Consider the following 25935-nt stretch of genomic DNA (forward strand, 5'->3'; position numbering starts at 1 on the left):
AAAATTAAAGACTTGTTCATCTCAGTTAACCAACAGAGAGAAATATTTAGTAGATTTTGAAGAGAATCCAGCTTTGTGTTAGCTTTACAGTTAATCAGTGACCCCTCTGTACTGGAACACATCGTGCACACACCCACATTGTGCTGTACAATTTGCGCATTTCTCCTGTTTTTGTTTTATAGATTTTATATTTGTAATCCACTTTACTGTAACAAACTGAATGCTAAGGTATGGCTTAGTTTAAACCACCCGGCAGTATATGCTTTATCTTGACCAACTGCATGGTTAAACATTCTGTTTAAAGCATTAATAATACTGATCGAGTAATATAATAATGCAACACCAGCAATCCATTCTGCTATTGCTGAAACTTTGGAGGTTTGTGTTTAAGGTTTTATTCAGAATACGTCTGGTATTTCACTCATCTACAGGGGGCAGCAGTGCACAAAAGTGTGCACCACCAAACACAGTGAAGAAGAAGACTATAAACTAGTGAGCATGTACACACTACAGGATTTAAGAAACTATAAGATACTAAATTTGAAAGTGTTTTGAGGAAGGACTCGCATTGACCTCAGCGACACACCTAATGTTTTGGTGAGTAAGACCGAATATATATCCAACTGTATGAGAATCCTCACGGGACAGAACCTTCAGATCTTCAAAAACTTTTTTTTACAACACAAACAACTAATGAGGAAGCACAGCTACACGTTATTTTGCCTTAGCCACTTCCCCATAAACCTCAGCTGACAGAATGCAGTCGAAGACACGTACGTTTGTTCACATATATCATGAGGAATTTATTATTCATAGAGATGCATTTGTTTACAATAATGGTAAATCTATAGTATCTACTCTTACAAGCTCAGTTCGAGCAAAATTCAGCAATGTTCATGGAAAGGGTGGAAAAGACCAGCAAGTATAAAGAAGCTACGTATTCTCTTTTGATCAACTGTTTATACCTTAAATACAAATATATCAGATCGTGTTGGCAGTGAACATTTTTATCTTTAAAGCAACGTCTTTTTTAAAACATCTCCTAGAAATTGTCATGACTACTAAAATAAAATCAGGTAGTGTGACCTCAGCATAGCATAAAGTAGCTACGAAGAGGGGGCAAACTTTCACCGTTAAGTGCTAATTATCGCTGTTCCCTAACCTTTGGCTTTTCTGCTCGTCATGGTCCTTTTGTGTAGAGATATATCAAAATAAGAAAAATCACAGACAGTTTCACAGATGTGTTTTTGTGATCTCACTCAACTGTACAAAAAGAACTGGGAAAAAAAAAAAAACAACAAAAAAACAAATGCTGATAAATACCAGAATGAAAATTCCCCAAGAACAGAATGTTTGGTTACGTAAATAGAGCTGTGGTTTTTGGAATATGACACAGACTGGGAGTGAGGCGGCCTTGTAGCGGAGAACCTCACAGTCAGAGAGAAGGCACGCGGTCAAGATGAAGGTTGGGCCTTTCTGGGCTACCGTTGTCTTCATCTCGGTTCATCTCTGGGCTGTGGCCGTGCTCGTCTGTGCTCTCCGGGGACTCGTAGGGATAGTTTTCACATATCTCCTCGTCCTCCTGCTCTTCTTTAATGCTGGTTTGATCAACACGCAGAAAAAGAATATGATTAACGTCAGATTAAATAACGGCTGAGTCAGGAACACCAAAGAGGTCAAGGGACAGGGACACCTACAAAGCCTGTGGAGGGGACTGTGTTGCACTGCTGTCACTTTGGTATCCAGATCCATTAGCAAGGGCTCCATTCATCTGCTCCTGGAGAACATGAGGCAGGGAGTGCAACGGGATGCTGCCCATAGAGGCTGGGTTGAAGAAAGAGTTGTTGCTGTCTAGACCACCACTCTGGGAAAAAAAAAGTAACATCTTCAGCTGCCATATTTATCATACTACATTACACATGTAAATATTTATACTACTGCATAGCAGCATTCATACAAAAACAGATCCTGTAATATGTCTCTCACCTGTAGGGCAGACCCAGCTAAGGTCTGGCGGTTCTGGGAGTTCTTCAGCAGAGATCTGTTCAAACACAAATACAACAGCTTTATTTAGAGTCAACACCTGAAGGGCCTGAGGTTAAGAACCGTACTTCTGTGATGGCTTTGTACCAACAACCAAACGAACTAGCAAATTCCCTCTGAACACAGTGGTATTTGGTATGAAAATGTGGAGGACCGTATCTTTAACACACAAAAGATGTTAAGCTGACACTTATGCAACAACTCCCTAACTATTAACTTAGCATCACGCCACCCAGAGCCCAGTCATTTCTCTTCATAAGAGTCTTTATTTTTGACTTACATAGCAACAGTAACTAAGTAGTTCCATCTACCGGAACTGTGAGCGCTGCCAAGTTACAGAGTGAGATTTCAGGGCTGTTTATGTGTAATGAAATCAACGCAAATTAAGTGTTTGAGTCATCATTACACAACGTGCCAGAAATCAAACCTCCCACGTGACAGTTTTTATGAATTTCTGATTGTGGTTTAATAAGGGGAGTGGTAAAAGCAGTGTGGAAGTTGACGTAATGCAACAGGTGTGGCCCTTTCTATTCACAAAAAAATAACAAAGTTGGATCAAACCGTTTGTTTAGCTGGTTTCATCTTTGGCTTGTTCTTTGTCTGCACTGGTTAGATCTGAAATGTCCTGTAAAATGTTGACTCGGCCCTTATCCCATATTAATGTTCATTTTCTATTTAATCCTTCTTTGTCTCTGAACTTAAATCGTTGAATAGCTGTAATTGACGTATAAATGAAGGACAAATGAATGAATCCCCTGTGCAGCGTGCCAATTTTTCCTTATTATCAGAGCACTCTTCCAGACTTTGAAGCCTTTATTTACAGTAAATATCGTGTGTGCTGTGTAGCTACAAGGTCAAATTCTTTTATGTCAGGCAGCTGACTTCTAGTCATATCTAAAAAGACCAGACTTTGTGTCCAAAGCATACGTACCCATTACCCGCAGCTTTCTGGGGCCGCCTTCTGTGAAACTCAATCTCATCTACCGTCCACACAGCTCCCTTCACGTTCTCCAAACGTACAAAGCACTTGTGGAGACTTAGATTATGTCTAACTGCATTCTGGAAGATTTAAGAAAAGAATAAATTTAGGACCTGCCCACACCAAGTATGCAGTCACTAGTTCAGTTACACGAAACTGTTTCTGTAGTGACGTCTGACATGCTACAATACCTTCCACGTTGCTGCATTGCGCCGGAAATACGCAAAGTTTCTTGTGAACCAGTTGTAGATTTCATTTAATGTCAGCTGAGTGCGAGGGGATTCAAAAATAGCCTGAAAGACGCATAAAAGATGTCAGTACGGAAAGCATAGCTGTGAATTCATGTTTTAAACAGTGCTTGGATGAGTTACTTGCATGTTACCTGTCTTATGAGAGAAGCATATGTAAATGGAGGTCTAACTTCTGTGCTCAAGTAGAATTCCTTATTGTCAATTATATCTGTGGAAAGATATTAACCAGAAATGTTTATGCGTGTACACAATGAACGGAAACACAGGAAAAAAAACATTTAGAATTCTTTCAAATAAAACTCTGGCAGAGATTACTGAAATCTTTTTTTTTTCTTTTTCTGTGTCCCTGAGGAATGTTTGCAAGCGGAATAAACCATAAAATGTGTATTAAGTGAAAGTTAACGTAATGCGTGACCTCACCGATACCTTGGCTCACAGAGCGGCTGTATCGCCTGCGTACAGGGGTTCCAGTGAACATGCTATTGGGAGTGAGGACTGAAGGGGATTCAGAGTGAGGCGTCAAGGGTGTGGATGGTGCTGTGGCACTCTGAGAAAGGCTCATAGGAGGCGGGCCTTTGGGTAATGTTGCCTGGGAGAATGATACATTAGACACCATATTCACCTGGAAAAGGAAACCAAAACAGCTAAGTTAGTGCGACTTAAAGCAAAACAATACTTATTTTAATTGATGGAAAGTGCCACGGCAAGTACTTACAGGCTGGGCTGCAGGTTTGGGTTCAGAGGACTTCAGGTGAGCCATCATAGCTTGCAGTCGCTCCTTATCCTTCTTCAGCTGCCGGAGACCAAAATAGAAGTTGGTGAATTCACAGTTGGTGCTACAAATTTCAAAGTCAGTTTGGGAACTACTTCTTTCCTGGAATCGCGTGGCGTGTATCTATCTAAAGGCACCGCTTCTGTTTCTCTGAAGTTTGATTAAAAAAACAGAAATATAAAATGTTAAAGGAAAATAAATGAAATGCACACCTGCAGTTCCAACTGCTGGACCACTTGCATCTGCACACGGCACTGTGCTGTACTCTTGTCATCCAGTGTGTGCTCACTGTTTAAATGTCTGCAAACAAACAAATACTATTTCATGACATGCTCCGGGAAAAGCAGGTGTTGTACAGGCAGAGGAGCTTTGATACAGAGCAAGCATTCACTAATGCATGTAAATGAATAAGAGATAAAAAGCCATGAATATAATCTTAACACTTAAACAGGTCAAATAGGAAACGGGTAATAGTTAAGCGATGGCAAATAACAGTTTCTTCTTTGTGCTGCTGCACATTCTGATAGATGTGAATAAACACTGGGCCGGCTTTAGAGGAATGCTACGTTTCAGCACTCACTTGAGAAATGCCTGAAAGTCTCCAAAGACGGTCTCACAGCCAGGCCATTTACACATGCCATTTCCATACAGAGGATGGCTGTTCTGTGTGTTATCATCCAGTGATCCACTGTGAAAAGATGAACAGTAAAGAATCAATAAAACATCCTGGAGTCAACATGTTGTGACAGGCTCGTTCGTATACATACGAAATATATTGCAGTTTGGATAAGAAATGCTGTAAACACCTTTCTTTCCTCTTCAGAAGCGTTTGATGGCCGTTTGCGGTAGATTTCTGACTGGAAGACTCTCGGGTGTCTCCACCGGGGGACATGATGCTACCATTCTCGCAGCCTGAAATTGCCACATTGCAACAAATTAAAATAAAGTCAGTATTTGAAACTTTATATTGAGTCTGGCCTCAGTGTTTAGACGTATAGGTCCTTAAACCCTTGTGCATTAAAGGCTGTGTGAGAGGATACCTGGGGCTGCAGCGGGGCTGGTGGGGAGGACAGACAGCAGGCCTTGCCTCTGCAGGTTGAGAAGATGCTGCTGCTGCACCTGAAGCAGCTGCTGCTGGATGGCAATCTGCTGGGCCGTCAGCTATGGCAGAACAATATCAATAAATATCTTCTCCATAATATTCTGTGGGCCGTAAACAAACACCACCAACCATTTCTCTAGTCTGTACAACAGCCGGTTTTCCTTTCAAACAGGAAACACATTTTTGACAGAGGTTATCAAAATATTTCCTTGCCTTAACACCCACTCTTGCTGCCTTGTGCACTCAGACAAGTGCCGACATCTCATATAAAATTTACATTTATGTCTAACAGCAAGTGGATGCATGCATCAGGGCATTGATGACATCATGCTGTCATGCAAATGCAAGTCCACAACCTCATATATATATATATATATATATATAGTTTTTTCTTGGCAAATGGGACACTGAATGCCCCACAGTGATGCAGCATTAATAGCATTGATTGTCCTTGCTGTGTAATTAATAGTTCTATAGTAATTACATAATCGTGAGCTAATTCAAAGGATGCCAAACAAACAAAAGTTACCTCTTGACTAACAATCCCAGCATTCTTATGTTGCAGCAGCTGCATATTTAGCTGCTCTTGCTGATTCTTGAAGACCTCTTGAATTTGTTGCTGCAGACAAAAATTATAAAATTAAGGTTAGGCAAAAATACAGGGAAGGTGTTCGACGCGGAATAAGAAAAACAAGGAAATGTGCTTTACCTGGTGTAACATGAGTGCTTTCTGCTGCTGGAGCAGGGCTTGGAGCTGCTGAGGAGTGAGGATCTGCTGCTGTGGTGTCTGCTGCAGCTGCTGTGGAGCTTCTGCTGGTGGGGTCATCATGGGCAACGACACTGGAACCTTCAGAAAACACAACAGTGTGGTGAGTTAAAAGCTATGGCAGAAAACGGGGAAAACACTGTGGAAGACAAGTTTGTGACGGGACACGATGGTAAAAAACAAAAAACTTAAATGTTTTCAATGGGTCGAAGGGACTAAAAGACACGTCTACAATATACCGGCTTTTTTGGTTGTACATTTGTACAGTACGGGAAAGGATTTTTACTGAACAGAAGTCTGGCAGGACTAAAATAAACATGACTTTCAGTGGTGCATCCTCATATCCAACTTAATTACGTTTGACTGAAACTAAAGTGAACAAGTCTAAAAGGGTTTTCACAGCTGGATAGTAGCTTATTTGTAAGATGTAAACATTTGCGTACACACAGACGAACATGTGCACTCTCACTACAGGATGTAAAGCCAAAAAAACAGCATATCAGGTAGGGGAAGCAAGCAGACTGTGTACTCATAGATGCCTCGATACATGTGTCGTTTAACATAAGATAAAGATAAGAATCCAGAAAAACCAGCCATACATATCCATGCATTATCAGACTGTTATTAGTAGACAACGGTACATAGACAATGACGCTGTTTGAAGCTCCACACACGTGTCAAACTGTCCAACTTCCTCATGCGTATGAGTTCAAATAACAATTGCTTTCATTATTTATTAATCTGACAATTATGCTCCCTCTATGTCAGAATATAGTAAAAAATAAAATAATAAGTTCCAACAGACCAAGCCGATGTCTTCAGACTGTTTGTGTAACACTTCAAAAGGCAAAGATATACAGTTTGTTATAATGTGTGATAAAGAAAAAAATCCTCAAATCCTTACATCCGAGAACTTGAGGCACATTTGCTCACAAGACACTTGAACTAATCATATGCGGAGATACTTTAGCTGAATGCTAAAGTATAACTTTATATTCTATGTAAATTGGACCTGTACTTTTTTTAAATATTTTTTTAATAAATTTTACTTCTACCTTATTCTTATTTTATTTTCATCTTATGTATAAGTCTTATTCATATATGTTTTTCTTATCTCGTGACACCTTGGACAAAATAACATGTCTGTATTTAAGGTATTAAAAACATACTAACATACTATATATATATATATATATATATATATAAAACCATCTGATTAACTGATCAATTCAGTAACTAATCACTACAGCTGTACTCCTATACTCCTATGCCTCTTGGTCAAACTCAAACTAGAATTTAAAGTTACTCCCAGTAGTGATTATTTATCATTCTGACCTCACTGGCCTGTCTGGCAAGCTAAACAAGCTCAACTGCCATTTCAGCTAAAAATGAACCAAACTAAAGCAACAACAACAACACTGGGTGCCTTCAGGGAATTAGAGCTCCTTCAAAACAACAACAACCAGCACCAGAAAAACAACAACAACATCCTCTGCTAGGCATTCAGCAAATTACCACACCCTCCCCCACGCTGTCAAGCCTCGCAGCTCAAGGGATGTTTACAGTCAACATAAACAGAGTAATCAAAATTGCACAGATATAAATAATGAATAAAAAAGCATACAGAGCCTGTTTACGAAAACAGAACTTGAGATTCATATTTTAATTAAGGTCTGAACCACAAACAAACATTTCTCTCCAAGGCAGAGGCTGTTTTGAAACGGGTAAACAAACTGACAGTGAATTTCACACAGGCTCGGGGCTAACAATAACAGTCGACTGCCTCCTAGTTTGTCCTCTCTTATGAAATTCAATGCTGCAGAGGTGGCCACCAAAGCGATGAAAACAGGTCCATTCCACAGACAGAGCCAGTTGGCCCCTCTATTTTTCTGTGGACACCATCAACACAACAACAGCCTTTGCCTAATCCCTGTTGCTATGGTAGCCAGCAAGTCCAAACATCTTCTGTTGTTGTTATTGTTGAAAGTCATACCAGTGAGCAACTGAGTGTAAACACAGATCTGTTCCCGCAAGACTGGTCTTGTGAACTCTGCGGTGACTGACAGCAAACAGAAATGCCGAAAACTTGCTGAAAAATAAACACAATATGCGTACCCTTACGAGATTTAAGACTTACTAATGTGCCCTAATGGGTGTGGCTCAAGAAGCAGTGATGTTTGCAAAAAGAACATAGACTTGGTAACACAATCAGGTGAAATGAACACAACAACGCTAAACAAACACAAAGATCACTTTCATGCGCAGGCACACATCCACATTTTACTTAGCAACATGTAAAATAAAGAAGGCTGCAATTAAAAATAATCTGCAACTATAATATCACAGGACATTTGAAGGAGGAGTTACACAAACCTGATAGTCTCCATTGAAAAGTCTGTCTGGGCACTGAGAAAGACAAACACTGCTCAGCAACAATGTTCTGCCTGAAAACCTAACACAAGCTTCACCAACCTACGTGATGTGAGCACAAACAAAACTAACAATCTAACACTGATCCCTCCGCCCAGCAGGAGTTGTGCTCTCCCTCCCCTTTTAAGCCTCAGCACCACCTCCCCCCATCCCTGTGTTCCCCTTCAACATAAATATAAAACACTGCAGTTTGGAGCAACAGAGGCAAACAAAGTGAGAGGTTCAGGGACACGGTCTCATGTTCAAAAAGTAACTCGGATCAAATTCCCGCACACCGTGTCCCATATTATCATCATTATCATCACCATCTATGTGGTGTGTGCAGGACTATTAAACAGGAAAAATACATACGGCGAACTGGATTCAATTCAATAACTATTCTCACTTCAGTAAAAAGAAAGCAGCTGCATCACTTGCAAAACATATTTGTAGCAGTGAGGACAAACATTTACCCTTGCCCCCATGCAGCTGTGCGCTGTTGTAACACCGTAACAAAACCGCTCTCCGAAGAATAAAAAGAAAACATTTCTGAACACGTAACATAACAGGTCATTATTGATTAATCTGCCAGTTAACTGACAATTGTTTTTCCCCCACTATTATGCATCATGTTCTTAGACAATAAATCAATTTGCCTGTAAAATGTCAAACAATAGGAAAATGCTGATTACAATTTCTAAAGCCTAAGGTGAAATCTTCTGATTACATTTTTGATAAGCCAACAGTCCAGAGTGCAAACTCACTACTCTATGAGACATGATGTTGCATTCGTGTGGAATATGGACAGACAAATTGAGCTATGCACTCACTACCCCAAGTACAAGAATATAAAACCTAATAATACTGGTTTGTTGAAGAGGTAGATGAAAATGACTGACCCTTGGCGCCTCTGGAGGAGGAGTCTGGCCACTCCTCAGTCGACTCTCATTCTCAGTATGATTCCCGTTTTCAGTCTGACTAGCTTGAATGGTGTGGCTTGTCGGTTCTGACCGAGACTCATGCATCTGGACTTTACTGACCTGTGAAGGAAACCAGTCTAAATGAAAACAACCGTGTAAAGCATTACGACATGATACAATTCAGAAAGCAAATAAGCAGAGTACCCGCTGTCTGGGTGCTTATGACGTGGCTATTAATTCACAGTGAGATAAAAGAACCGTTCTTAAGAATTAATTTAACAATACTAATAAGTAGTCTCTGAATTGGAGAGAATTTCACTTCACGTAAAGTTAGGAACTACAATGTTGTAGCCCTACCCAGCAATACAAACATGCTCTTCTACAAGTGAGAGAGAGGAAGATGTTCGGTCTATTTGTTGAATAACCGAGGGCTGCCATGACTACTGTAAACACAGGGGCCCTGGTTCCATGTTTATGTGCAAACATATCTTCCGTCTGGAACAATTTACCATTAACCAGGTGGTGCGATAAACGGCTGTGGCAGGTAGTACAATGCACAAGTAGGCTTTTATGTATACAGCTTGGGAGTGTTTGAGTCAAAAGCTAAGCAGCATAAACAAAGGTAAATAAAGTAGGCAAACAAATATTATAAGCAGATGGAAAGCTAAACAGACAGCCTGAAATAAAACAGACCGCACAGCCTCAAGGATAATGTCATCATTTTCAGAATTACCAAAAGTCACACCCTAGAACCAATCTGTGAATCAGATCAATCAGTTCTGCACGACTGAGAGTCCATGTCAGCGTTGAGCAAAATCCAACAGATGATCTGATTAGGCCATATATACTTAGATAAGTCCCAGCAGAAATAGTACCGACACATGAAACAAACTAAAGAAGAAAAAACACACTGGAAAATGACTAATAGTTTAGAACATCAAGTTATGTCTAGCTGCAGTGATGTGTCATTCCAAGACAAGTTTTAACATAGATGGTTCAAAACTTGTTAATTTCTGCAGTCTGACGAAAAGTAAAACTGGATCAAGACAGGCAGCTGGTGGGGAGATCTCCACTGTTTGCTTTTGCTTTCAGGATTAGGATTAGCCCTAAAGACAAAGGGCAGCGTTTCCTGTAGACATTTTTTAGAAGAGGGTGGGGAAGATTTTAGTCATAAGAACCACATGGAAAGAGGTGGCAAATAATAAAATTGTATCACAGGATATCATAAAGTACAGAACAATACAGACATTATTCAGTTGTGCTGAAGAATAACTATTTTTGGGATGGGCTGAATAAGCAGTATATGATGATTTTTTACTGTTCTTGCCAAAGGGGGTAATGGAGTAACCTTTCTTTCAGAAAAAGCATAAAAAAGTACAAATCGGGTTTTGCACATAAACTTCTATTTTACATACATTTTTCAAAATGTGGCATGAACTATGGCAAAGACATTTAAAAATGAAATACCCTTGACTGAAGCGACATATTAGAGTATTTTATGTAAGTGACACTAATGAATGGAAGCAACCACATTGTCTAGAATCTCAGAGAATCAATGTATTGTTTTAACAACTTAACAGATCGACAATGACAATGTTTCAGTTACGTACAAAGTTTTTTTAGCACTATTTATGGTCGCTATTACATAAGTTTTTGACCCAGTCAAGAAGAGTCTCGGTATCATATACAAAGTAATCACTATGTTTGCACGAGTATTTAAATGTGCATACAAGCAATGGGTTAAGTCAGTTTGTGTTAGTAAGCTTTCATGTTATTAATAATGTACTCAGGCCATATTTCAGAAGCTTCGGATGCTGTTTCAAGTTACCTCCAACTACCTCCAGGGCGCAAAGCACAAACCACCTTTTAAACCCAGAGCAAAAACACCAGAACAACACAGCGAAAACTGCGAATAAATAGTAATAATAAGTGTGTTACATGTGTAACGTGTAATTACAATGTGCATCAACGCGATGCGAACGGAACAGGTACCCGTTAACACCACGTTAACACCAACCACTGCAGCCTGAGGCTTCGAGCTTTTAGCTAACATGAAGCACACAACCGGCGAATACGGGAGGTTCAGTTCAGAGGTCTGACACGTTAAATGTGCCTTATTCTTGTCTGTCCCTGAGCTGAAATCCAATCTGTTCTCAACAAACAGTTTATGACCAACACTGCGGATGGCGTTAACAGTAGCTACAACAAAAAATGGCTAGCATCACCAGACCGTCCTGACGCTAGCTCACAGGAGACGTTTCTCTCTCTCTCTCTCTCTCTCTGTCTCTCTCTCTCTCTCCTACCTTCAGTTTGTCACCCGGTAATATCACAATAAAGATGCCGTTAAAGAAAGGACTCCCCCAGTAGGTGCCAGCGAGCGGTTTAAATGTCGTTTACTCACAGAACTGTATGCGAGCGGACAGTCTTTGACTCGGGGTGGTGTCTGAAGAGGATCCCTCGGTGCTGTGCCTTCCTCTGTAGCCAGCTAGCCGCAAGCTGCTAACAGAGGGCGTGGCTTAGGTAAAAGTAAACAATGGTGACGTCATGTCCACACGCGGACTCTTTCGGAGCTGTTTAAAATATGACGCAAAAAAAACGACAGTATTTTTTATTTATTTTTTTTAGTGATGAGATGATTAAACTTTGTCGGTGCAAAACCATATATGTTTCTCTGCATATATGAACAAGAATCCTGCTCAGTAATTTGAGTAGAGCTGGCAACGTCGACCTAAACTACAAGTTGATATGATTGCACAAGCTATCATATGATGCTGTCTATAAGGAAGGTCACTGGAAAAACTCTTAAGACAATACAGTATAATAGGTAACATGATAATGATCAGTTTAGGGATTAAATCTATGCATTATTTCAAATGAAGCCCTCACATAAAATATTTTCATGCCATTATTTGGGAATACCACAAGAGGGAGACATTTTCTAACGGGATGTCATGAAGGCTTGATGGCTAGATAAAATGCTTTGTTGTTAGAAAAAACGGGAGCAATACAATGTTTCCCATAAACTGCATTAGTAGACTTAACAAAGTAGATATAAGCAATGTGCAGCACTGTCTTTGGATATTAAGGTATAGAATTGTACAGCGATACAAAGAATATAAGTTTTGTTTATATGCATGGGCCTATTAGAAATGAATTCAACAAAATCAAAGGTCAACTTTACTTCAACCCACAACACAATTAATATTTTGGAAATGTCTAAACATAAACAACCCATATGTTGCTATATGTTATCTGATTTAATTACCACATTACAGCAAGAGGTGGAAGTTTAGGTGTCTTTATTTTTCATTTACAACATATAACTAGAAACATGACTAGACACAATTTCAACATGCTCAACACAGAGGACTTTAACACTGTAAACCGCTGATAAACACAAGGCACCGTCCAAGATCAACAATCAGTTACAAGGTCTGAGCAGTCAGCTGTATATGTGCAAGGGAGCAGTGTTGTTATTTTGTAATCTTACAGTATATGTGTGTAAAATTTTTAACATAACCCACTGAACATCACAAATGTGTGCTTTAAAAACTAGATTCCTTTCAATATTGATTTTAGCAGAGAACCCGAGCAGAGCCATCAGCATTACAAATACTTTTGATTTGATTCATAAATCATAACAGCAGTCCGTTTGTGAGTTTCAGTGCATACTCTGTATCTCCATTGGAATTTGTATTACTGCACTAGTCATACAAAATGCAGAAATCACACCAAAAACATACAGGAAAGGCGCATTTGGTGAGATGTAAAACACATGAACATCTCTATGACACAAATGAGATTTTCTATAACACAGCCAATTACATATCACAGAGAGACATCTTAAAGCATTGGATTTAAAGAAACGGAAACAGTAATAAGCCATCCTAATGAAAGTTTTGGCCTTGCTGTGGACACCTGTGATTTGTACAAATATAGTATATCAAAACTTGCTGATAAAAACGCAAACATGTTTCCTTTTTTCCCCCTATGAAAGGTGTGTTGTGTGTTCATGTTTCCTGGGGTTAGTTTTCTCTTCTTTACAAACTTTGAGGTGTTTAACTCGAGCACAGGTCAAATGAACACACAGAAAAAACAGTTTGCAGACACATCTTAGTTCATTTCATATTAAAAGCAGTAAAAAGAACAACAAAATGAGCAAAACAGGTTTAGACATCTGTCGGACAAGGTGACACAAAACCAAAGAGCATTTGGTCTCAGGTATCATAAATCGTTATAATCCTGGAGGGACTATCAGGTGTCTTTACTGTATATACATGGTAACAAACAAAGTGCTTGATTTAGGGCAGAGGTTTGAACAAAATCTCAACACAGCAAATTCTACAGGATATAAATGATTGCATATATTTCTAACCATCTACTCAAGGTGTTTTGTGCACTGAGGTCATTTTATTGTAACATACAGTATCACCTTCCACTCATATACTACTCAAGAAAATAAAAAAAAAAGAATGTGCAATTTCTGCTCCAAACTTAGCCTTACAGCATACTAAATATTTCCATTGTCCAGTAGAGGCAACTGGATTTTGGCTGAAATATACAAAAAACAATAAAAGAGCTGAATACAAAAGTATCAGTAAGATCAAGGTTTGCTTTGTGGAACTTGGCCTCCTCTTAAATCCAAAAATGAGATTTAATTCAAAGACCCATCTCTGCCTGTGCTCAGTAAACTATACTAGAAAACACCTAAAAACATCTGACTGTACATGATCTGCTGTTTTCTAAAACTTTGCAGTATAAAAACATATAAACACAGGCTTAGATAAAATGAAATTACCATGGTTTTTGCTTTTAACTAAAGTAATGGTAATTGTGCTCAGAAGATGCAAAATTTCATTGAGAGTCATAATACTTGGGCTACATTGAGGTAATTGATGACACGTTACGCAACTCAATTGCTTCAAAACGTGCCCCAGTATTATGGTCCGAAACATGAGCAGAATAAAAATATTCAATATCTCAAGGATTTTGATGTGCAAAATGTGCTAATGTCTTGCTCGACCACCCTCGAAAGCATGGTGCTCCTCGTGTGCTGTAATGAAATAAAATGAAATATGAACAAAATACTCACATTTTGCATTATTATTGTTGGTCCTTTAACTAAAACAAAATCTCAATAGAGAGCAGAAAATACTCACGTTTGTAGAACACGGCTTTAAAGGGTACTTGTGGAAGAAGCTCATTGATTCGTCCAATGATGTTTGACTCGTTGGCGCGTGTAGCATTTCCATTCCAGACCTGAAACACATCTTCTCTGTCTCTCACACTGACGCTCACTCCGACTACTTCATCATCTGTAAGAACCAAAGAATGAGAATAAACCATTTCAGTCACATTTCAGCAATTCAAATTTAAATAAAAATAATTCTATAACAACATTTCTGTGTGTCAATCAAGAGAATCTGGTAATTTACCTGAGGCACAATAATCACTGAACTGTTCTCCAATAGTAGCCAATAGCAACTCCTTCCACACAGCATTCTGTAAATATAAGGACAAGACATATAGAACTTGTTAATAATGAAAGCAATAGCTGTACATTACAAACACATAAAATGTAATGTATCGCTTACAGTGAACTCCTTTGGTACTTTCATTTTCCAAACACCACCTTTAGCATTGCTTTCTTCTTCCCTGTATGGAAAATGGCAGAGAATATTACACACTATAAAAATACCCTAAAATAATATGAAAGTGGACATAATTCTGAAGCCTCAACTCACCACAGTGGTTTCCTCTCTCCTCTCATCAGATGATAACTACATCTGAGTGGCAAGCTGGAGACGCCCGGTATGTTGTTGTAAACTCTCCAAAAGTTCTACTCCAGTGCCAGGGTGAACAGAGGAAACGGGTTATTTTATTGAAACGTTTACTGGCTTAGAGAATATGCAGTTAATATTTCACATTTGCAACAGTCTTCTGCTCTTGACCTCATTGCTTTTAACTGCACTGATACGAAGAAAAATCATTTATGAACCAACTTTCTATGACACACAGTAAATAACTGTGTCCAATTCCAATTGGGTAATTACACATTAATGTGGTAAAACATAAGTGGTTCTAAATCAGTGCTTAGTCACTGAAGCACCTGATGACATGTCACAATGCAACTGAACCTCGGGCTAACTGAGAGCGTAAAATGTGGTTTGACCTATATACACAGCACATATGAATGACACTAGTTTTGAAATAGTTATGCATTACTTTGGAGACGAGGCATTTAGCTATCAACTTGCTATTTATACACATCATAGTTCAGCGCCTAGTAAAATAGCATATACCAACTCTGATCTTACCTGGACAGTCTCCACAGTGTAGATTTTCTTCAAGTTTGACTCGCACTCGGCTGCTGTTGTTCCTGGCAGAGATCTGAAAGAGAAAACAAACACATTGAACCTGTTTTGTGCAATGTTTCTTTCACTTGAGATGTTTCTAGATACATTTTCAGAGCGCCATGTTAATCAGACGAGTTGCAGAGCGCTGTCCTCTGAGCAGACAGGTTATGGGTGGGGGGTGACTTGGGGGGAGATCAGATGACAAATAAGCCAGTAAACAGTCAACAACACTGACCCCATTTGAACGCACTGATTTCCCACAGTGTTGCTTGCGTTCGACTCTGATTACTCCGCATTCGCTTCAAAATGAATGTTCCATTTGGAAAGTTTGACCTACATAAGTTTTATTCCAGAAACATCGAGCTACAGATATATATGAGCAGTGACTCAACAGAATAAAAACACTTGTGCTCATGAAAACGCACACTGACATTGTCTGACATGGAATAGTTTCTTTATATTTAGCCTGTAGGTCATAATTACACCCCTTGGCTTATTTCAGTTATGTAGGTCAGAGGAAAAACAAGTTGGCAGATGAGTTGCATAAACACCATTTTGTTGTAATATTACGTTTCTGTCATTTATTAAGGTAGCCAGTCCCTGTTAATCACACCTATAATATTATATGGGTTGCAATGACTGACCATAGCGATTCTTTATAAATTGGTCACCTCCCTTCTTTGTCCCCTTTTAATAGGTCAGCAACAAAGGGTTGACGTACTTAAAATGGAAAAACAATTATAAACACGACCCTACCTGTCGAGCCAGAAAGTCCACGGAGAATGTAAAGGCAAAATGACATTTTCAGTGTCATTGGAAATGCTTCCCAAATCTCTGTCGCTGATGTGAATGTTGTGATCCAGGAGACCCGGGCTGGATGTTGTGCTCAGTTGTAACGCGGCTACGGGAACTGCCATCGTTAACCCTGACTCCGAATAACCGAGAGCAAAAGTAGCTGATCTCTTACGCAGACGTTTTCCTTTCCCGCGTACGGCGCTGTTATCGTTGTATATATACAGGTTGGTTAGGTAAAATTAACCCCAAGCTGCTGACTCATTGGTCGCTTCGCCGGTCTGCGCCCGTCACAACAGAAAAACGATGACGCCCGCTGACGGACTGCGGCATCTACAGCGAACCAGGGTGGCCGAGAACTTTCTGTCACTAAAGCCTCCACATACCTTGAGTGAAAATACATTCACTGACGCCGAACTAGCGAACTATATTTAAATTCTGGCTGTTTATGCTGTTGCGGTGAGGCCACCGGGCTGCTTTGTTGATTTTCGCATCTTCCGCAAATGCGCCTACGTAACAGCGGACATGCGCAGTGTTGAAGAGGAGGGCGGAAGTGCTCGCCAGAGAGACGCGGCACACTGACCCAGCCACAACATTAAGACCACTGACAGGAGAAGTAAATAACATTAAGTAAATAGATTTAGTAATTAAGTGTTTTTTAATTAAGTAATGTAATAATTAAGTAATTAACGTCATCTTGTGGCAATACATTGTTATGTTGGGAAAATGTTGGACCAGGCATCTTCACCCAAATGCCATGACATTCCTTGTTGGCAGCAGACATCCCCAGCAGCATGGAGTCTGACACAGACACACACACAAAAACGCTTTAGAAACTAAACTAAAAAAACAAAACAAAAAAAAAAAAACAAACAAACAAAAAACATGAAGAACAGCACAAGGTTTTAGCCTCCAAATTCTCTAGATCCAGAACTGATCAAGCCTCCCCTCAACCCATAGGATCCAAAGACCCCCACTAACACCATTCTGTAGCTAGGCCTCAAAAGGCCCATGTTCATTCTCTGATGAGTCAGAACTGTTTAGGAGACAAAAGGGAGACTTACAGAATATCAGGAAGGTGGTGTTATGCGTAATCGATATATAAAGTATTAGATTTCAGTGTATAGTTCAGTGTTGCGATATCTCGGGGTAAAAACGTTTCAACAGTCTTGTGGTCCATGTCCTTAATAGATCTGTATCTCTTCAGTGAGGAGAGCAGCTCAAACTGTTTGTGTGCTGGTTGGTAGGAATCCTCAGGCAGCTGTGTGTTACTGATTCTCTCTGCAGTTGTTGTGATCCTTTTCAGGGCCATCTTGTTTGTTGCTAGGGTGCTGCTGTGCCACATGTGGATACCATGGGTGAGGTGAGGACACTCTCAGTGGAGCGATATTGGATTGACACCAGTAGTTGTTGTGGCAGGTTGACCTTCCTGAGAGTTCTGAAGAAGTACAGCTATTGATAAAATGTTTTTTTTTCTTTTTCTTTTTTTGTTTTTAAATCAGAGAGATTGTGTCTGTAGCCCAGCTGAGATCTTAGAAGTAGGTACTCAGGAATCTGAAACTCGATACTCTCTCTACTCTGTCCGTTAAAAATAACCACTGCTTTGGAGAATCAAATAGCTAGGGGCTTTCAGGCCAAGATTTTGGTAAATGGAGTTTTGAAAATTTGTAGCAAATACAGGGAACAATGCAATAACACAATGTGGGGAAAAGGTTGCTTGAGACTTTAGGACAACACTAAAGGTAACTGAGTCTTCCTTACTTTTGAAAATGATGTAAGGACTTATACTGGAGATATGTCATATCAAATAAGAGATTACATGAGACTACTTTCGTTCTGTCGCTGTCAGAGGTTCAGACATGTTGTCAGCCAGAATCATTTTAGCAGGGATATGTGTCCCATTGGATCGACACCCTGAAAACAGCACACTTGGAGATGAGTTCATGGTACCTGGGAACAGTGGATACATACACAGAGCGCAAGCAAGTTAATTTAAACTACAACATATCATACGATCATATGAGACAATCAATTGCACTCAAACATGAACAATGTAAAAAGAACATATTCTCCCAGGTTCTGGATCCTTCTGCTTTTCAGAGAGACCTCCTCTGTCTGTGAGTTTCCACATAAAATTTGACTTCTGCTCAACAAAATAAACACACATTGGATTTTCTAATGGTGTCTTAATGCCAGTTATCTCTCCATGATGTCTCTCTCCCCTTTCTTTTTACTCTACATGGAGGTTTATGGTGAAAATTATGCTGAGCTTCTGTCAGGCAGAGAATGACAGCCATCACCATCAAATTGGACAATCACATCGATACTCACCAACTGGGTCTGTTTCCTTTAGTTATAGCTACTTAAGGTTTTGTGTGAAATGATAAACAGTGGTGTAGTTTCAAAATCCCAGCGTCAGGAGTTTGCAGGACGGCAGTTCAGTTTAACAAAGACACTCTCAGAGAAGGATGAGTCAGACTTCAGACTCACAGCAAGACTAAATAGCTGCATTGATCTGGCTGCTAATTACGATAGGATCTTAAGAAAAGGCTGCTCGAGTAAATATAACATCGGTACAGTCTGCTGCTACAAAGTGGCACAGTTAGGAATATGGCAGATATTTGCTTTAAATCCACAGAACACTTTGTCTTGAATGTGACTCACACCTCTCGTGCAGAGAACTATTCTCACCAAAGTCAACAGAAGGTAGGCCAATGCAGAGCTGTTGCCATGGTTACTCATATAGGGAAAAAAGGCCAAGTGTTATTTTCATCAATGAACCTGTATTGAAGGGTGGATGAAGCCTTTCTTTTTATTTGTGCTAAAACACAGGATGCTTTAGCAGTGCAGTGACACCTGGTGGTGCCCAAAACTCACTTGAGACTGAACGAGGCATCACAAAAGCTGACTCATTTTAACCTTATTGTTTATTGTTTATTGGATGGTTCCTCATTAGCTGCTGCCTTGGTGACCACTAATCTGCCTGGGGTCTACAAAGGACATAAAAGATAACACTTAAGCCTACAAACAGTCACACATTTCTCGCATAACTACACATCTCACAGAATCTCACATGAACCTCTGTGGTTAACTGATAGAAACCTAATTAACAGTATGTCAAAATGCTTATAAACTTCAGTAGATTTACAGATGTGAATTTAATATTTCAATAGGTTTTCGCATCTCTGCAAGGAGGACTGACAGTGACTTATTAAAACTATTGTATCCATCAGGTTCTTTATTACTATTATTATAATTTTTTATTTACACGTAAATGTTGGGTTTCACATATTTCGTTAGTCACATGTGAGGAAGCAGAAACTAGGTCTGATATGAAGCTCAAATTTAATATGAATACCCTGTAATGAATTCATGTAATCTAAGCAGTAGTGTTCATTAGTGATAATGTCACCTGGTCATCTGTTATCGTGTTATCGTATTTGGTGGCTGGTTTTAATTCCTGTAAGACAAAGATATTTACACATGTTTTTTTTTTTTACTTCCCTGTTTCATTTCTACATTTTAGGAGCAGCTATAAAAAAAAATGTGTTTTGTTTAGTTTTTTTTTTGATAGATCACCTCACTGGTTTTCTGCCTTTTATTGTTTTAAACTATGACAATAAACATCCATTCTATTCTTTTTTATATACTGTATATAAAGACGGTTGCGTCTGTTTCTTCTGTACTCTTGCCTTTCAGATGTGCATGTGTGACCAAACTGAGCAAACAACCTCCTCATCAGTTATCATCGACACATAACCTCAGTCAGGTAACATGAAGTCAAAGTATTTTTATTTGGTTTATCAGTGTTCATCTCTGGTGATCACATTTCCAGCCTCACAATGATTCATTCCAGTTACTACTACAGTTACTACTACAAAAATGACATCATTCTCGCTAGCCTGACCTTGTATATGTGTCAGGACACTTGAATATGATGACATCTTGAGTAATGTTATTTTTTGATAACTTTGATCAAATCTCTAGGGTGGAGGCAAACTCTTAATTTATCTGCGCATTCAGCACATTCTTTGTCTTTTTCTGTGAATTTTATTTATTTATTTTTTGTCACAAGAATAACCATCTGATTGTAAAAAAAAACTTTAAACAGATTTCTGCATGATACAGAAGGTCTGTTTACAAAGGACTGAAACGTGAAGGTTGTAATAATTCTTTCCTCTAGGGGGCAGTGATACTCCCAGTAAGGTCAAAGCTGTCAGAAGAAGAAGAAGCCACTGGTCTTTTTTTTTTTTTTTTTGTCGGCTCGCTACCATGGGCCATATATGAAGAGGTTGCTACCTGCTAACTCATTGCTAACAAGCGAGTATTTCCTGCCTGTGACTGGACACAGCTATGGACGTCGACACGTTATTGGAAGCGTTTCAAGGCAATGTTTACACTTATCCACATAAGTCATCCGTTATTACATCGTTAAATGCTCTGTTTTTAGTATATTTTATACGCGGCCCTTAGCAAAATCTTTAATGTTTGCTAATTGCGCTACGCACCTTACCGTAACTTGGCTTAACAACAACCAGAAGAGACACCTGATCTTCTCTTTTCTCTGTCGGATCAGTTTAACGATATCTTCTGCAAGAAGGGAGTCAGCTTTATTCCACACTTTTCACCCAGACATGTTCTTACTGTCACTTATTGTTTGTGTAAACAGCTAGCTCGGCGACGCCACACCACACTGCTAACAATAAAAGGCTGACTTCCATGAACTTTCCGTGTAGTTGCCTGAGTTGGTATTTGACGATTTTATGGTGGGATATTTGACTAGTTGTTGTCTTTATAAACTATATTCTCTTAACTTTTTTGTTCTCCAATGTGGGCATTTACAGATTTCGAGAAGAAAGGAAAGAAGGAGACTTGCCCTTTACTAGAGCAGTTCCTGTGTCATATTGCCAAGACAGGGCAAGCAATGTGAGTAGTAACTTACAGGAGCTGACACATAAAAAACAAAACAAACAAAAAAAAAACAACTCCATTGTTTTTGTGTGCATGATAAGCAGACTTGCAATTCTAATATCTTGCAGGATCCCATGGCCACAGTTCAAAACGTACTTCATGTTCAAGTTGGAAAAAGTCATGGATGATTTCCACGCCTCGACACCAGAGCAGAGAGGACCACATAATCCCAACGTAGAGTATGTTCCCTTTGAAGAAATGAAGAAGAGGGTCTTAAAAATAGTGGATGGTTACAATGGGTGAGTGAACTGTACAATAAAACGCTTTGCGGGTTGCAAATCCTCTGTCACAGCCTCTTATGGAAACCTAAACCACACAACAGTCTAATAATTGTAATTATTGGCATTCTTGTATGTTATCTTTGAGATGCAAATGTAACCACATAATAAGAAATATAGATAAGGCTTGCAGTGAATGAAAAGTGGTTAAGCTCAAATTTTATCTGACACATTGTGTGCTGCAATTCTTTAATGTTTCTCAGTCAGAAGTGTTTATGAACTCACCCAAAGCTGAGCTTAAGTGCCAATTGTCTACTTTGTGATAAATTGAAAAAGGAGATTAGTTTAAACTGTTGGAAGCAGCAAAACAAACAGGCAACCACTCCTGAAGGTTTATCATTCATCTCTAGTGGAGCCTTGCAGGCTTGACTAAAGACTGTGTTCCCATGTCTAATAACATTTCCAGAATCCCATTCACCATCCAGCGTCTGTGTGAGCTGCTTACTGACCCGAAGCGAAACTACACAGGAACAGACAAGTTTCTCAGGGGTTTGGAGAAGGTGAAGACTACACAACACTACTCTAAATTACACTACACTACTTTGTATTAAAGTGTGAACATTTAATATTGCTTATGCATAAACATTAATCAATTCTAAATGAACAATCAGTGACTTTAAAGTTAATCTTATGATGACTGTTTATCCAGAAGGCGTTGAATTTCTTGTAGAATTTCTTAAAGACGCTTCGCCACTCATCCCAGTAGCTTCTTCAGCTCAGCTACTTGCATGAGTGGCGAAACGTCTTCAAGAACTTCCACTTGTCCAGTTGCCTTTATTCAACGCCTGTTGGATTACCATGACCTGTATGACTGAGAACCTTCACAGACAAAATGACTGTTTATGTGTTGCAGAATGTAATGGTCGTCAGCTGTGTGTACCCCACGTCGGAGTAAGTACAAATTTTTGCAGTATTTCTGTTAGGCTGCCTCTGATGGACATACAGCTTGCTTGAACTTTTATTCCCTGCACAAACAGTGCCACTAACACTCTGCTGTTTTCTCATTCTTGGTTCAAAGGAAAAATGGAGCGTCCAATGTAAGCCGAATGAATGGAGTGATGTTTCCTGGTAACTCTCCTCTATATTCAGACAGGTGGGAGCAACACATTTTTCAATGATCAAGTTCCACAAAGGTGAAGTTTGTGATTTAGTTTTTGGCTTATTTTGCCCATGATGCAACTTATGATATGATCTACTTGTCTTCTGCAGTCGAAATGTGAATGGACCAAGCACACCAAAGCCACTGACCAGACCAAAGCTGTCGCTGTCAACATCACTGTCCACCAATGGGCTCCCTGACTGTCCAGTCAGCAAAGAGTCTGAGCCAACCACGGAAGAAATGGAGGAGCACCGTGTCAGGTAATTGTCAAGTATGACACATATTTGCTGTATGTATTATGCTGACAGACTTTCAGTAAGAGGATAAGTGTCAGGCCCAGATCCCAAGGCTCAAAATGAAATGCCTTGAAAACAAAAGCATGACTAACAATTCGGTTTGAGTCATTTTGATTTCTTTTTTGTGTCAGTGAATCCTCGCTGTCAGACGGAGCATCCAGTGGGATAAAGAACAAACACCCAGAGGAGGAAGAGGATTCTGATTCTGTCAAGCAAGAGGCCAAGAGGCTGAAGTTTAATGAGAAGGAAGAAGATGAACCTGCAAGTGAAGACAACGAGTCCTCTTGTCATAAAGGGCCAGAGAGTATGACGGAGACACCGGCGTCTTCAGGAAGCTCCTGTGGTCCGGAGTACAAAAGTGGGACATCGTGTGACACACCTAGCGCTGCAGACAATCCTGGTAAGTGTGAATTCATCCTAACTTAAGCTGGTACATAGGCAATACGTTGCTGTTTAGGCAAATCCTTTTATAAATGTAAATACAGAAGTGAACTGAAAGACAGAACATGGACCTTTCTAGTGCAAATCTCTTGGATGATGGCCTCAATTTTATTTTATAAGTGACTACGAAAAAAACCTAAATAGGGAAATGTATAAATAACAGTTTTTAGTGGTCATACAATGTTGGGAATACAAGAAAATACAACCCTGTATTAGAACTAGTTCATCTGGGGCGCACTGCATGCTTTACTTGCCTTCGAATCAGTTTGTCAAGGTGTGTGGCCACTCTCTGAAACCAATGATATGAAATTCACTCCCTCACATTATGAATGCCCAGCTGTTGCAGAGATGGGAAATGTGCCAGGCATTGTACTTCTCTCTCTCTCTAGCCTTCATTTTTTTCTGTTGGTACAAAACTATTTGAGGCACTTTCTGTTTGTTTTACTCATAGACGGTTGTAGTCACAGGAGAGTGTGACTGCAATGCTTTTACTCTGAGTTTGGAGTTGCCTTTAAGTCCTAAAGGTCATTGTATTTGTGACTATTATATGGCAAGGGTAAACGCATGTTTCATTGCTGGAGATTTTCAGCGATACAGAGAAAATAAAAACTGCACTCGATTGGATTGTCCTATGATGCATTTCTCAACAATTGAAATCCAGATAAAGATAGTCTAGACCTCAGTTGCCAAATACCTCTTGTTATTCTGTACCTTTCTCCTCAGAGCCCAGCAGCGTACTGACAGAACCTTCAGAAGGGGAAGGAGACTCATCTGAGGCCGGTGCTGTCGACAGTGAGCAAGTTAATAGTGACAGCCCCGTGGACCAGTCTGAGCAGCCTGCTCCATCAGAGGACAGTGCAAACGTAGAGCAGGACAATGTGGAGAGCAGCAGCAGCAGTGACGGAGAGGGTTTAACCAGCGACAAGCAGGACCCATCTTCTGGTAATTCACCCGACTTGTCAACAGAGGGTGGTGCTGACATTTCAAGCAGTGAAGAGACTGCAATAAAGCCTGGAGAACATGACTGACCTGAAAGCAGCCTGCAAATGGACTATTTTACACTGTATGATACCACACCAAGGGTATATCTGTAGCACTGTGGGCCTTTAGGCTTCAGGACCAGGAGCAGTGTGGACCCTTGAGATTCCTGAGGATCTTCTTAAGTTACAAACTCTCAAGGCCACACATCACCTGGTCATTAAACTGGAAGGAGATGATTTTAAAATGATCATTGAGACTGCCTTTTTCACTGTTGACTAGAAGTTTTTCTAATCTAATTTTTATATATATATATATATGGATATTATAACTATTGGCAACATGTATATTCAGTAATTTCATAAATTGGCATGTATTTCCCAAAAAAGGATACATTTCATAGTTGGATTTGTGTTTTATTCCTGAGCACATTGCTTTGAGCTTTGACTGTATTTCTGATGAATGTGTCTGTCTCCGTGTGAATGAGGACACCTGCCATTGTGAATGGATTCGCAGATGTCTGCTTTTTCTATGAAGCACACACCACAAATTATATTTCCTACTAACATTATGTTGCACTTACATGCATTAACGTTGACTCCCTGAACGATGTGGAAATTTTAAATTTGGTTTTGCTTGGTCACTGTATGAAGCCGACCAAACATAATGTTGCCAGTAGTAACCAGCTTGGTTAGATAGAGTATTGGTTTGGCTTGATGGTGTCCATTTTCTGCATCTAACTCTGTAAACAAAAGGTACTTTTACACTTTGAGTATGCCATACCATAGTTGTACAACTGTCACTTTTGATAATTAGGATTTTTACAGCACATATCTGTAAATGAGTTTTTGTAGTCTTGTTATACACGTCCACTGCCTTCATGAGACTGATAGTTGCTGGAAATGGAAGGCTTGAGCTTGTGTTTATAGTTTTCATTGAAAGCAATAAATGCTAAACATTTGAAGTGTACTATGTACAGTTAATATTAAGGGAGTTGTTCATTTGAGTTGCAAATCAAGTTGTGTTTCATATCGTCAGAATGACTGAGCCACACTTACGGTTGATTGATCCAGATTTTATATATATTCCCACATGACTTCACATTCATTTCACTTCAGTTTAGTCTTAAGTGCACCACAATCTTAATTTTAACATACTTTTTTATTATGTATTATGAACCATTTCATATTTAAGGTTCTTTACTAATACGCTTCTACAATAAGGCATGTTGCAAGCTTTATTTCTTACTGAGCCAAAACAGATGACCTACTGATAGTATACAGTACAAATGCCACTGGAAATTACTGTGTGACGACAAACCACACCTCTAGAAATGTATCATCCTTATAGAAGGACCCCTTATAAAATGTGTGGAAATGGAAAAATATGGGTGAAATTAAAATTCCCTCTTGTGTAAGAGCAGAGGCTGTGAATCATTCTAATCCTGAGACATGGTAACATCCAGTGACTCCTCGGCGGCCT

General features: G+C 39.5%; 3 protein-coding genes across 6 annotated transcripts; 1 reads left to right on the plus strand and 2 right to left on the minus strand.

Annotated features, from left to right (window-relative positions):
• Window positions 1-778: 778 nt before the first annotated feature.
• LOC125006517 (forkhead box protein P1-B-like) lies at window positions 779-11744 on the minus strand. 4 transcript variants are annotated; one of them, XM_047582615.1, is made up of 17 exons: window positions 11644-11744; window positions 9222-9362; window positions 8287-8319; window positions 5857-5994; window positions 5677-5766; window positions 5086-5206; window positions 4852-4957; window positions 4626-4733; window positions 4258-4345; window positions 3989-4066; window positions 3700-3895; window positions 3405-3481; window positions 3214-3315; window positions 2975-3102; window positions 1987-2041; window positions 1698-1864; window positions 779-1598 (listed from the first exon to the last, which is right to left on the minus strand). In XM_047582615.1, the coding sequence occupies exons 2-17, from the start codon at window positions 9345-9347 to the stop codon at window positions 1436-1438; spliced, it is 1776 nt and encodes a 591-aa protein (XP_047438571.1). In that variant the 5' UTR covers window positions 9348-9362; window positions 11644-11744; the 3' UTR covers window positions 779-1435. The 4 variants fall into 4 exon arrangements, with proteins under 4 accessions (XP_047438571.1, XP_047438561.1, XP_047438591.1 ...); XM_047582605.1 differs by having other exon boundaries at window positions 3694-3895; XM_047582635.1 differs by lacking the exon at window positions 8287-8319.
• Window positions 5895-25422, plus strand: LOC125006530 (serine/threonine-protein phosphatase 4 regulatory subunit 2-A-like). Its single transcript, XM_047582649.1, has 11 exons — window positions 5895-6016; window positions 20090-20159; window positions 20574-20777; window positions 21235-21316; window positions 21430-21600; window positions 22046-22139; window positions 22493-22530; window positions 22658-22732; window positions 22849-22998; window positions 23166-23434; window positions 24199-25422. Exons 3-11 carry the CDS (start codon window positions 20744-20746, stop codon window positions 24501-24503), a joined length of 1218 nt encoding a protein of 405 aa, XP_047438605.1. The 5' UTR covers window positions 5895-6016; window positions 20090-20159; window positions 20574-20743; the 3' UTR covers window positions 24504-25422.
• LOC125006535 (eukaryotic translation initiation factor 4E type 3-like) lies at window positions 12525-16902 on the minus strand. Its single transcript, XM_047582662.1, has 7 exons — window positions 16355-16902; window positions 15560-15632; window positions 14987-15081; window positions 14837-14897; window positions 14678-14744; window positions 14402-14557; window positions 12525-14295 (listed from the first exon to the last, which is right to left on the minus strand). The coding sequence occupies exons 1-7, from the start codon at window positions 16513-16515 to the stop codon at window positions 14249-14251; spliced, it is 660 nt and encodes a 219-aa protein (XP_047438618.1). The 5' UTR covers window positions 16516-16902; the 3' UTR covers window positions 12525-14248.
• Window positions 25423-25935: the final 513 nt, after the last annotated feature.

This window comes from Mugil cephalus, chromosome 1 (genome assembly GCF_022458985.1).
Source record: "Mugil cephalus isolate CIBA_MC_2020 chromosome 1, CIBA_Mcephalus_1.1, whole genome shotgun sequence".
NCBI classification, from domain to species: domain Eukaryota; kingdom Metazoa; phylum Chordata; class Actinopteri; order Mugiliformes; family Mugilidae; genus Mugil; species Mugil cephalus.